Source organism: Phodopus roborovskii, unplaced genomic scaffold (assembly GCF_943737965.1).
Source record: "Phodopus roborovskii unplaced genomic scaffold, PHOROB, whole genome shotgun sequence".
In the NCBI taxonomy this organism is placed as follows: Eukaryota; Metazoa; Chordata; class Mammalia; order Rodentia; family Cricetidae; genus Phodopus; species Phodopus roborovskii.
In genome coordinates this window covers 38,605-51,742 of record NW_026126486.1, presented here as the reverse complement: position 1 = coordinate 51,742, position 13,138 = coordinate 38,605, and the positions used below count along the sequence as shown (strand labels likewise).

At 43.6% G+C, this 13,138-nt stretch overlaps 1 protein-coding gene across 1 annotated transcript in view; it reads left to right on the top strand.

Annotated features, from left to right (window-relative positions):
- The first annotated feature begins 279 nt into the window (after positions 1 to 279).
- Positions 280 to 13,138, top strand: part of LOC127229972 (NEDD4-binding protein 1) — a 43,057-nt gene continuing 30,198 nt past the window's right edge. Inside the window, exon 1 of the mRNA XM_051195066.1 lies at positions 280 to 714. Coding sequence (XP_051051023.1) covers positions 517 to 714 — 198 coding nt within the window. The 5' untranslated portion in view covers positions 280 to 516. The remainder of the gene's footprint in view (positions 715 to 13,138) is intronic.

Below are 13,138 nucleotides of genomic sequence, written 5' to 3'. Positions count from 1 at the left end.
ATGTTCTTTTCCTGTTAGCATTTTTTTCCCTGAAAGAAGTTAAATAAGAGAAAGAAGTAAAGAGAGAGGAAAAGAAGAATCATCTGCCTACCTATGTAAAACCAGAAACTTCCATCTATCAGATGACCAAAGGTACCAGGCCCTCGTCAAATATGGCTACCCAGGCCTCGGCTGCCGACGCTTGCCCTTAACCAACATGGTGACCACGTGTGGCGTCGACTTCCGTCGCCCTCAGCCACCAACCCTCCCTTCGCGACGGGGGCGGCGATCTTCAATGACGGCGGCGGGCTGAGCGCATGCGTGGCGGCGGCTGTGGCGGCGGCGGGGCGGCGGGGAGTCACTGCCCACAGTTGCTAAGCTGCGGCGGCCGTGTCGTGATGGTGTAGCGGGGCCTGCGGGCGGGCGGGCGAGGCGGCCGGCGCGGCCCACGCCTCCTGAGCGGCTCGGTGCAGCGGCGGCACGCTGAGGGGGCGTCGCCGCCGCTGGCCCCCGGCGCCACGGGAGGCCGCGCCCGCCATGGCGGCCCGGGTGGTGCTGGACGAGTTCACGGCTCCAGCCGAGAAGGCGGCGCTGCTGGAGCGGAGCCGCGGTCGCATCGAGGCTCTGTTCGGCGTGGGCCTGGCGGTGCTCGGCGTCCTCGGGGCGGAGGAGCCGCTGCCCGCGCGCATCTGGCTGCAGCTCCGCGGCGCGCAGGAGGCGGTGCATAGCGCCAAGGTGAGTCCGGCCTGGATCGCCGGGCCGCGGGGCTTAGTTAGCGGTTTCATCCCGGGAGCCGCGGTGCCCCCATTTGTAAAGGTTGCTGCGAAAGCATCTCCCTCCCTGGTCCCTCGCGAAGATGAAAGTAGGCGAGGTGCGCAGAAGGCAGAGCGGTCGGGCCCGGAGCACGCGCGCTGTGCGGTCGCGCTGTCGCTCCTCCAGTCCCTTGGATGTGCGCAAGGCTCGAAGCTCCTGGCTGGTTTTCACCCTCCAGGCCGCCACGGCAGGGTTTCCTAACCCTTTGGAGTTCCTAGGCCCTCTTGGAAGTCGGGAGGGGGAAGCATAATGATAAGTAATGGCCAGACACTTCAGAGGTAGGATGTTTTGTGGCTGCGTTAAAAATAACATTATTCCTGTATTGTTGATGTTCTACGATTGTATGATGCGTGTACCACATCTGACATTCCGCCGAGTACCAGTACAAGGAATAACGCAGCCTTTAAAAATCCAGCGAGGACGCTGTGATAGGACTCTTTTCCTTCTATTAAACGAACAGCTGGAGAAACTGAAACTAAGCGGTGACTCACCTTGTGTCTGTCTATTCAGTATTTCAGACCTCATACCTACTCAACACCGCCATCAGCCCCTCCCCTTCGTCAGAAAACAGTAGCGAAATTTGAATGTGACGCCTTCTATGCCTACAAAATCTCATTGAGCCAGTGAAATAGCCAAGGAGTCGACAGGTTGCCTGGGGAAAGCGACATTTTAGTTAAGTTTCTATGCAAGAGAGTCCTACAAGACCTGCGTGGGAGAAAGGCATAATGGCTGAAGCTGTATGGTATAGCATCTTCAGCTACAGGGGAGGAGTAGAAAGTTGAGGGATAAGGTGGTGCTTCCTCTCCTGCGGTATTTGGAGGGTCAGATCTGGGAACTTTGGAGAAAGCCCCTCACTGCACCTCCCGGTTTGAAGCCACCAGCTTTACTTCCTGAACACCTTCAGGTACTCATGTTTCTCCAAACTTTCCCGTCTGTAAGGCACCAGAATTCATGGGTCAGGTATTTGTTTCTAGAACCCGAATGGGTGATGCTTGTCAAACAACTTAGCGCTGGGGAGACCTTTTTTACAGACTACATCACAAATTTCACATTACTCTTGAGTGATTGTAGCTCCTGATGTAGTTAGATTTAATTTTAAAAGAAGATGCTACTGCTTAATGTGAGTAGTCTGTAAGGCACTTGTATGATTCTTCCCAGTGTGGGCTGAAATCATTGATGTTGGATCCAGTTGGTTTTCTTGTGCTTAATTCCTTAAATGGGTTACTTGATTTTGAATAAATGGTATAACCCCTTACTGTTTCCCTCCTTTCTCCTCTGCACCCACTCTTTTACTATTCAGGGCTAAAAACATGCGTGAAGCCTGTCAGCTCTAAGTTTTCCTCCATGCACCCATTCCTCTCCTTACTCTGGCCTTTGCCTCCCGTTAGGGCTTTTTTCCCCAGTGGTGTTCCTTCTGGCTTCATTGCTTGGATTGCATTGTTCTCTTTCTCTCTTAGTTCACTTTATATTAGACTGTCATCTTCCTTCAGGAAGTCCTTGTCTTGTGTGCTGGGACCTGTAGGGCTTCCTATCAGTGTGAACTGCCCTCTTAAGAGAAAACTGTAAGACAGTCCTGCTGTGGTGACCGGCTGAATTAGTCCTTCTAGCCTTGCCTCCGAGCTCTGAGAGTTTGGCATGTGCCATCACTAACCATGTGCCATGTTGTTTTCTAGTGTGTTAGACTGATGTGTGTCTGCTCTGTTTCTACCCCAGAGGTAGAAGGTGCTTCCCTTCTACCTTGTCTATCCTGCCAAACCTAACCCCAGTTCGCTAGTGTGTCTGCTAGTGCCACACAATGTAGCACAGCCGATGGGAAAGGTGTGTCAAATTTTGGTAATGGTAATGTCACCTGCCCTGTTATCTTTTCAACATATATTACTCATAATGTAACCTTCCCACTTACAAGAGATCCTTTTTCCTCTCCCTTGAGGTTCAGGGTAAGAGTTGACCGCTACAGCTTGTTTTACTTTGTAACTTTTTTTTGGGGGGGTGGGGGAGGAAACTGCTAACTTGGTATGAGAAGAAATGGCTTTGAGGGGGAAACACAGCTAAGAAAAGTTTAGCCAGGTGACTGTGGTGAAACATACCTAGTCCCAGAACTCTGGAGGCTGAGGTGTGAGGTTGGTAGTCTGAGGTCAGCCTTATCTACACAGAGGAACCCAATCTCACAAACAGAAGTTTTTATTTTTGATGGTGCTGAGGATGAAAGCCAAGGCCTTGTATACACTAGGTAAGCTGGATGAGCACTCTTCCTTTGAGCTATACCCCAGCCCAAGAAGAGTTTTAAGCAGCTCCTGTGGGGTTAAGGGGCGCAGCTCAGTAGTAGAACACTTTGTAGCTTCAGTCCGTGTCTGTGCCAGGAGAGAGAATGAGAGTGGGGGAGGCCACCTGCTCTGGCTCTCAAGGTTGGATTTTCTGTTACAACTATGAGAGTGGACTGTGACTTAGTTAGGTCTCCAGCAGTCCAAGGGAGGCAAGTGGGAGCTGCTGTTTGAGCGAGGTAATGCCCTTGAGGGTTCAGGAAAGGCATGGACTCTAGTTCTGTGTGTTGGAGGAGGCAGCATTTTAGGTGGACTTTGAAAAGCCAGGCAGATTACCAGGTACTTCATTGTTGACAAAGATGTGGAAGCCAGAAAACCACATATGAGGTGGAATGTCATGACAGACTATGCCAAGGTCCCTTGTGAGATACGATGGCTGGGAAACATGATTGCTCAGCTCAAGACCTTGGATATTCAGGAGGGAGTCAGTGAGAGTTTTGGCAGGAAAAGAATTTGCCTGAAATTCCTGGATGGGTAATTTGAAGACAAGAAGGGATCCAATAGTGAAAGGAATACCATTTTAAGGTAGAGCTGGAGTTGGATAGGTTGGCAAGGGTTGTGGGACCTGAGTGGAAGTAGGGATTTAAGGTAGTAGGAATGGCTCATATTCTTTGACATGTTAGTGATGGGGCTTCCAGGGAGTCAATTTAAATTTTTTCTTACTTAGATTTTGCTGTGTAGCTCTGGCTGGCTTCCAACTGGAGATCCTCCTGCCTCTGCTCCTCAATGCTGGCAGTATGGGCATGAACCACTACGACTAGCTGGTGGTTAGCATGTGGGGAAAAGCTCACTTGTGAGGGAGTCAATATGTGGTTGTCCCTTATCCTCATGGATCACCTAGCCTGGTAGGAGAGGGACATGGACACAGGACAGTGTGATTCACGCAGCAGTTGACATGTGTTCAAAGTGTTGCAGAACAAGGAATGACATTTGTTCTCTGACCAGAAAGGCTCCAGAGGGTGAAGGAGGGGAACATGGGCGAAATCACAGGTATCTGAAAAGTGCACTTTTACTCAGTTCCTTGAGTGAAGAGAATATGAAGGAAATTTTGAGAGGTGGGGAGGGTATCTGGCCCTGCTGAAGTCTTTAGTGTGAATGATGGAGCTACGAAATGCCCCAGCATTTATTCTCTGGACTAGATGCTGCTGCTGGTTTGTATGATGCAAGTACAGATATGTGAATGATGTCCAGCAACTTGACATTACTCTGGGGGCTTAAGAGGTAAGGTGTGTCTTGGCTAGTTTTATGTCAACTTGATGTGCTAGAAAATGCCTCCATAAGATCAGGCTGTAGGCAAGCCTGTAGAGCATATTCTTAGTGATTGATGGGGTAGGGCCCTTTCCATTGTGGGTGTGGTAAACCCTGGGCTAGTGGCTCTGTGTTCTTTAAGAAAACAGGTGGAGGGAGCCATGGGACGACAGCCAGTAAGCAGCACCCCTCCGTGGTTAAGCATCAGTCCTGCCTCCAGCTTCCCACCTTGTTTGAGTTTTTGCCATGGCTGCCCCGGGTAGACTGTGATTGCATGTATATATAAACCAAATAAACACTTTTCTCCCCACGTTGCTTTTGGTCATGTTGTTTCGTCACAGCAGTATTAATCCTAACTAAGACAGTATGAGAAGATAGATAATCTGGAGAGGACTTACCCATGGAGGAGAGGGGGAGAGGCTCAAGTTTATATTTTTTAATTCTGGTACAAGTATCAACAACAATTCTGTGTTAATACTCACACCACACCACACATATCCCCCCCCCCCCCCCCCCCCTTTTGATCTTAAGGCTGTGTAGCTCAAAATAGCTTGGAGCCTTCAGTTTTCCTGCCTCAGCCTCTCACATGCTGGGATTAACAGGCCACATCTGGCCACATTGATACTCTTTGTAAAGTCACCCACACAAAACACAGCTGTCAAAGGAAACAAGAGGTCATTCAAATATGAATGACTGTGGCCTAGGAACATACATCTGGTTGCCCTGAATAACATGTCTATTTTTGTTGTTTGTTTGCTTGCCTGTCTTTGAGACACGGTTTCTCTGTGTAGCTCTGGCCATCCTGGACCAAGCTGGCCTTGAACTCAGTAATTCGCCTGCCTCTGCCTCCCAAGTGCTGGGTTTAAAGGGGTGTGCCGCCATCACCAGTATGAATAACATGCCTTAATATGGAAATAGTTACATAAACTTTCATTGTCAGAACAAAAGACAGTCATAAATCATCTAGGTCTGGCAGCACACACCTGCAATCCCAGCATTCTGAGGCAGAGGCAAGGAAGAGCACCACACATTCACAACCAGCCTGGACTACATGGCAAGTTCTAACCCAGCCAGAGCTATCTGGCCACTGTCTCAAAAAAAAAAAAAAAAAAAAAAAAAAAGGTCAAGATTCAAGGAAGTGTGCCAGTATGTTGCCTGGAACTTGAGGTGGCTAGCTACAGCAGGTGGGGGAAATCTGTAGGTCTCAGATGTTGTTTGATAATGGTCTTGGCTTTTGGGGTAATGGGAGCTAGTGTCCTGCTAAGTTAATGCACCCCAGAAGCTTTATCTGTAAAGGATGTCGGTCAGATGGGTGGACAGCCACCGAAGGGACTAAAGATTATCCAAGATAGTTTGCCTGGGTCCACACTGTCAGTTCTCAAAGTCAAGCTGAAATCAACCAGCCTTTTTGATTCTTCAGTATAGCCATCCCCAGGAGGGATGACAGCTTCAGTTTATAAGATACACATTTTAATAAAATCTAACCACACATATTGAAGAAAACATATCAGTGGTCCAGATGGATGTTTTGAACTGCCCTTCTAACCTCTACTTTAGAAAGTATTAGTAATTACTACAGGATTAAAAATTAACACACTTCCTTCTCGGAGAGGAAAGCAGCAGAGGCCTGGTAGCCCAGAGCACTGTCTCAGAAAAACAGCAAGTGGTTCTTGTGTGTGTGTCTGAGTTTCTGTGTATGAGAGAGAGAGAGAGAACTTGAGACTGCTTTCAGAAGAAACTGTAAGGGACTTACTTCCATGGGACAGAAGTAGGGACCAGAAGACGGAACAGTGAACTCACAGTGTCAATAGACCTTGGAACTGGTAGGTGATGTTTCCCTGGTGGAATAGTGAGTTCCACACAGGGCATCACGGTTAAAAGGATCTCAGTGCAGTTGAACCAGGCAGAGTGTGGCCCAGAAGTTGTATCTAAAGAGTCCCTTTGTTTGAGTGAGGACAAGGAGGTAGGCTAAGTGAAAGCAGAAGGGGGAAAAGTGGAGGTTAGACTAGACCTTCATGCCAGTGGTTTCTTCTGGAAGTACTGGAGAATTCTGGTACAGGGATTTCAGGTCCTTTTGCTCAGAAGAGTGATTCCTGGTTCATGAATGAACAATAGACTTGTTCATGGAGGAAGTAATTTAGAACTCTATGGCTGAGTAGTATGGTGGAGCTTTTGTGTTGATTTTACCAGAAAGGAATGTGGTAGCTTTTTTGCATTTCCTAGAATGATAACTTTTTTTTTTTTTTCCTGCATAGTTGTGAAAATCATCTTAAGAAACAGTGAGTGGTTGGCTCAGTGTCTTTTATGGCTAATACTTTGGGGTTATTCCAGAGTGTTGAAATGGGAGGTAGTCATTGCTAATGCTGCAGCTTCCCCTTCCCTGTTCTGTTCCCAGCCTAAATTGTAGGATTTGCTTTAAAATTATATTTACCTATTTTGTCAGAGCTGTTTATGCTGTATGCTGCATGGGGGTCAGAGTCAACTTGTTAAAGTTGGTTTTCTACTTCTACCATGTAGGTCCCAGAGATTGAACTCAGGACATCAGGCAGGTAACTTTACTTGCTGAGGTATTTTGCAGGTCCTATTGTAGGATTTTTGTTTTTCAAAGATGTATTTATTTTTCAAAGATGCTATGTGTATGGATGTTTTGCCATTGTGTATGCTGGAGTGCAATGTGCATGCCTGGCACCCGTGGAGGTCAGAGGTCATCAGCACCCCTGGAACTGGTGTAACTGGTAATTGTAAACTGCCATGTAGGAAAATCAAGGTTCAGTATCTTGTTTGTTTGTTTATTTATTTTGCTAACATTTTACTAAATTAATATTGTATAAAAATTAGTATTCTTAAATTTCAAATGAAATTATGGGGGAAATCTTTGTAATAATTAAGGAGCTGCTGTGTTGTTGTTCTTGTTAAACTCATAGAAAAATTATTACAATTTTTGGTGTGTGTGTGAACACATGCACAGTGTGCATATGGAGGTCAGAGGATAGCTTAGTGAGATGGATTCTTTTCTTTTTACCTTAATTCTGGGGATTAGATTTAGGTCATCATGGTTGTTCTACAAGTGCCTTTACCCTCTAAGCCGTCACCCTAGCCCTGTTGTTATTATTTAGACAGTGTCACTATGTAGACCAAGCTGACTGAGACCTGAGCTGAGTGTGCTGTACAGTCTCTCTCTCTCTCTCTCTCTCTCTCTCTCTCTCTCTCTCTCTCTCTCTCTCTCATAGGAGATTAAAGGCTCCTAACCCTGGTTTTGTTTGTTTGTTTATTTATTTTTAAGATAAAGTCTCACCATGTGCCCTAGCTGACCTGGGACTCTGCCTGCCTCTGCCTTCTTAGTGCTAGGATTAAAGGGATGCACCATTACACACAGTACTGCTGGCATTTTTTTTAATTTAGAGAATAAAATTTCTATTTTGTTGCTGTAGGTAGACTAATGCATGTAGGTAGACTAATCTTTATTGTTAATAAAATTCCTGCAGTAATAGATACTTCTACAAATAGGGACTTAGTATTTTTTCCACTTAAGAAGTCTAAAGATTGCCAGCCATTTCTGATGCACACCCATAATACCATATACTCAGGAGGCTGATGCAGGAGTGATGCAAATTTGAGATCTCCTTGGGCTGTGTGTGACTTGGAGGCTAGCATGGGTAACTAAAAAACATTGTAAAGGAGTTTGTAGGGGGCTTGCCTAGCATGTACAAGAGGACCATGTGTTTAATCCTGAGCACCACAAGGGGTAAAGCCTGAAGATAAGCAAGCAGTAATGGTTAGGAGATGGTCTCTCATCATCACAGAGTGACTCACTGCTCCCGCTATCAGGGCTCTGTCTTAAGAAAAAAATATAGAAGTAACACCTTTCCAGGAAACCTTAATATATTCTTTGCTTGCCTCTAATCGGCTAGGACTATGTTATGTGATCACTGCTAGTATTGAACTAGAACATTTTCATTTATGACCCAGGTATACTGCTGCCCTGAACAGAATCTGGATTTTGTAATTAAGGAAGCAGAAAATGGATATTGGTAGATGGTAGCTTGGCTGTCACATCTTATTACCTGCTTTTTAACAGGTACCCTCCCTCCTGTCAACTGTTTTAACTCATCAGGGGATCACCTGGATAGGAAAGGTGTCTCTGAGAGTATCCAGTACAAATACCAAGGGAGTAAGGCTACACATTGAATACTAGCTGGTTCAGGTCTCACAGGGCAGTGCTTGTGTCTAAATATAGATAACATGTCAAAAAGAACATTCTTCTAGATATACAGGGCCTCTTGCATATTTTTGTTCCTTCCTTTCCATCCTTCTTTCTTTCCATCCATCCATCCATCCTAGCACAAGCCTTTAATCACAGCAGGCAGATCTCTGTGACAGCCTGGGCTACAACAGAAACTGTCTCAAGCGCACCTCCCCCCTCCCCAAAAAAGAAAGAGAAAGAAGAAAGAAGAAAAGGGTTTTCTATAGCCCAAGCTAACCTAGAACTTTATGTAGTCGAGAATATACCCTCAGGATCCTTGAACTCCTAACCTTTCTACCTTCATCCTTAGTGCTGGGATTTCCAGCATGCAGCACCATACTTGGCCCTTTTTTTCTTTGTGTGATGTTGGGGATGGAATGTGGGGTCTATTTCTTATTAGTGAGCACTATGACACTGAGCTCCATCCCAGCCACAAACCAGTTTCTTGATCACATCTGAAAGTATACCTAATGTCTGCTAGTCAGATAACTACATGATTGTACCTTAGAGGTCAGATTTCTGGCAGAGGTGCTTAGAACACACTCATGCACATAGAGGTGCATTTGAGACTGGCAGGGGGACAGGTGCAGCTGGGCACAGTGGAATATACACCTGTAATCGTCAGCATGCAGGAAGCTGCAAGAGGATCCTCCGAGACCAGTAGCCATCTCAAGGAAAGGGCCAGGAGTGATGAGACACAAACACAGCAGCAGAAGAGAGAGAAGCAACAGAGAGGCAGAGACGTGAAGACTTCTTGCTGCTGAGGACTTACTCTGGGACCTAAGTGAGACAAGCTTATATTTAAACAGGTGATCAGATGCCTTTTGGGGGCCACTTAGACTAGTTCTTCCAACAGGTGAGTACACTTGGGCATCTTAGTGGGTCCAACAAATTCCCAAAGGGTAAATAAAAGACCTTTTAAAGTTACAAGTGAACTTTCAGACAGGCAGGTAACTCATGAGCAAGGCCATAAATGTAGTTCAAAGAACTTTTGAGGATCTGAGGGCCTGGATGAAAAAAAGTATTGGAACTAGGTGTGGTGGCCCATGACTTTAATCCAGCAGTTCTCAACTTGGGTGTCCTGAACTATCCTTTTTATAAGGTCACCTAAGACCTTCAGAAAACAAAGATGCCTACGTTACAATTAATAACAATAACAAAATTGGTTGTAAAGTAGCAACAAAAATAATTCTGTGGGGGGTCACTGCAACATGAGGAACTGTATTAAAAGGTCGAAGCACTGCTCTAATCCCAGTTTAATCCCAGCACGCAGGAACCAGAGGCTGGCAGATCACTTCAAGGCCAAACCTGGTCTACGTAGTGTATTCCAGGTCTACATAGTGAGACCGATCTGGTCTCAAACAAAACAAACAAACTAAAAAAGAATGTTGCTAAGTTGGAGAAGAAATTGGATACTTAATATCTCACAACAGAAAGAAATTGTACTCTTCAGGGCTATCTCTTCTCCCAACTCAGAGAGTTATCTTGATTGGCAGAGCTCCACATTTCAAAATTAATTGATTAATTAATTTTCAAAACAGGGTGCCATGTATACAAGGATGACCTGGAATTTATGTAGCTAAGAATGACTTTGAACTTTTTTTCTTTTCTTTTCTTTTTTTTTTTTTTTTTTTTTCAGGGCAGTGGCACATGCCTTTAATTCCAGGACTAGGGAGGCAAAAGCAGGTTGATCTCTATGAGTTCAAGGCCAGTCTGGTCTACAAAACGAGTTCCAGGACAGCCTCCAAAGCTCCACAGAGAAACTCTGTCTAGAAACACCAAAACAAACAAACAAAATTTCTTTTAATTTTAATGAGCATTTTGTGTGTGTGTGTGTGTGTGTGTGTGTGTGTGTGTGTGTGTGTGTGTGTATGAATGTACGTGTGTGTGCCTTTGGGCTTTTTGAGGTACCCACCACCAAGCTCCCAAATAAATCACACATGGAGGCTTATTATTACTTAGGAATGCCACATTTCCCCCTTTTTGTCTAAATAAAAAGTTTAACTTTAACCTAGTAAAACTATATACAACAAAATCAGTTATCAAATAAGAATTTACAATATTTTGTCCATTTGTAGTTAGCACATTTAAAGAAAATGTATTATCTATCTTAGTGAATTTAAAGTTTTATACCCAGCTTATTCTCTCTTGTAACTAAGGAAAACTGTAATTATAACTATCTAGTCTTTAACTCCATCAAAGACACCAGAAGGATGTAATGTTGTTTAAGTTAACAAAAAGTGAATTTTAAACAATTTTCAACATTTTAGAAATGACAGAGATATCCAATTGGACAGTCATCCAAAATTCCTTTGCAACTTTGGGGCATCCATCTTCAGCCCACAGGCCCATAGTATGTGGAAGACTTTTCAATGAAGCAGGAAATTTGAAGGACTGTCCCATCTGTATTGGCAGTTTGTCAGTCACAGTCACTTTATTCTGTGTTCTGTAGAATGTCTGCCAGGTTTTTTTTTTTTTTTGTTTGTTTGTTTTTTGTTTTTGCTTTTGTTTTAAGTAGAAATTTTGAAGGACTGCTCTGCCTTGTTTTGTCAAAGTTCAGTCTTTTTTTTGTGTGTCCTGCAGAAATGTCTGCACAACACACTGTCATCAGTCAAAGGCAAGAGCAGTTTCTTTGCTCAGTGGCTAACCTTGCCACAATGAAAATAAACTCCATAAGCAGTTTCATCAGTTCCCATTATCTCTCTGTGGTAAATTGGAAATGCCAGGAGCAGATGTGTCTCATTATCATGAAAAGCCCTAAATTACCAAAACATTTTAAATGCCATATTCTGTAGGTCTTTGAAAAGTTTGAAGATCATCTATCCAAAATACATCTCTATATGATCTGGAAAACATACCTAACATATCTACAAATTTGATTGCTATAAATGACTAACTACTGACGTGTGTGTGTGTGTGTGTGTGTGTGTGTGTGTGTGTGTTTTAATTGCCTTAAATAGTCTGTAATAATAGCTTTTAAAAATTAGAATTTTACCTTACTTTTTAATATGAACTGCCTAGGTACAATACCTTAAAGAATAGCAGAAACTTATACACAATATGTTGTAACAAAAATAACCTTAAATTGGTATCAATATACAAAAATCCCTTAAACAAGTAGAAACATATATACAGTGTGTTTTAACAAAAAGGACCTTATGTTTGTATCAATATTAAAAAGTGCTTTAAACAGGAGTAAAAACATGTATACAATGTAACAAAATTGACTTTGAATTTGTCCCCATATACCAAATCCATGCCAAGGCAAAATAGCTGAGATTAATAGCTTTTTTAATCCTATATTCCCCCAAATTATAGAAAACATCTATAACTCACAAAATAACTAAAGCCTCCCACACCATTTATTGGAATGTGGGTGTAGCGTTCTCCAAACTGCTTCCTTTGAATGTGGGTGAAGGCATCTTTAGGGGTCCCAGAGAGAAAATTTGAGATAATGGTCAAGTCCTGGAAGACCAGTTATAAACTTTGTTGGTAGATATCACCTGTCAATTTTTAGGTCTCCCTTGATCAGACCAGATCCATACCACCCTGGAACAAATTCACACCTCTTTTCTCCTGTGGAAACAGAAGTAAAACCATTTCTTCACAGCATTTTTTATTTTCATTTGACTAATACAGTTTTTTACTTTTTTAAAGTTAAGGCATTTTTAAAATATCTAGGCTGGCTAATTTCCACAGTCCCTTTTTTAATTCTAGGTCTCTTAGAAGCTGTCCTTTGCTTTTTAGCAATCATAAAATTTAAAATCAACACAATAGCATATAGGATCCAGACTCCCTGTGTGTTTTCCATCATTACACGGTTCTTTTCTTTTACTTTTACTGTCTCTTTAAAGACTTTATTATTTTTAATTATTTATTTTTCTTTATAACTATTCATACCCTTTTTCTTTCTTAAGCCTACGCACATTATGAAAAGAAACTGTTTAGACTTCTTTCAGCCTTTTTGACAGCATGGGCAAACTTTAGACTGTTAAGCTATACCTGATCCTCTGTGTGTGCTCTCTTAGCTGGCTCTACCCACTCTCAGGTCAGCTTGTAAAAGCCAAGCCTAAAGCTTGCGTCCCAAGAGCCATCGCATAATCAAAGATAGCATTGAATTTCCAGTCTTCTTTCCTCTGCTTCCAGGTGTTGGGATTATAGGCATGCACCACTAGAGTCAGTTTTATGCTGCTGAAATGAAAACACACACACACACTTTTTTTTTTTTTTTGTCACTTAGCCACTCTTTCTTAATTAATGTTTTGGCACATCATTGTTGCAGGGTGTTGGTTCATGTTTTCAAACCACCTATAGTTAGTAGTTAGACATTAATTGATTTATTCAGGGTTTCTGTGCAGTGATGCATTTGGGTCAAATAATTTGGGTGTGTGGGGAGGCGTGTACTAGGTCTGTAGGATGATTAGCAGCATCTGTCTTCCACCCTCTAGATGCCAGAGATGCCAGGAGCATCTCCTCAAGCTGTAACAGCTAGGTATATCTTCCGATGTTCCAGATGCCTGGAGAATTATGCCTA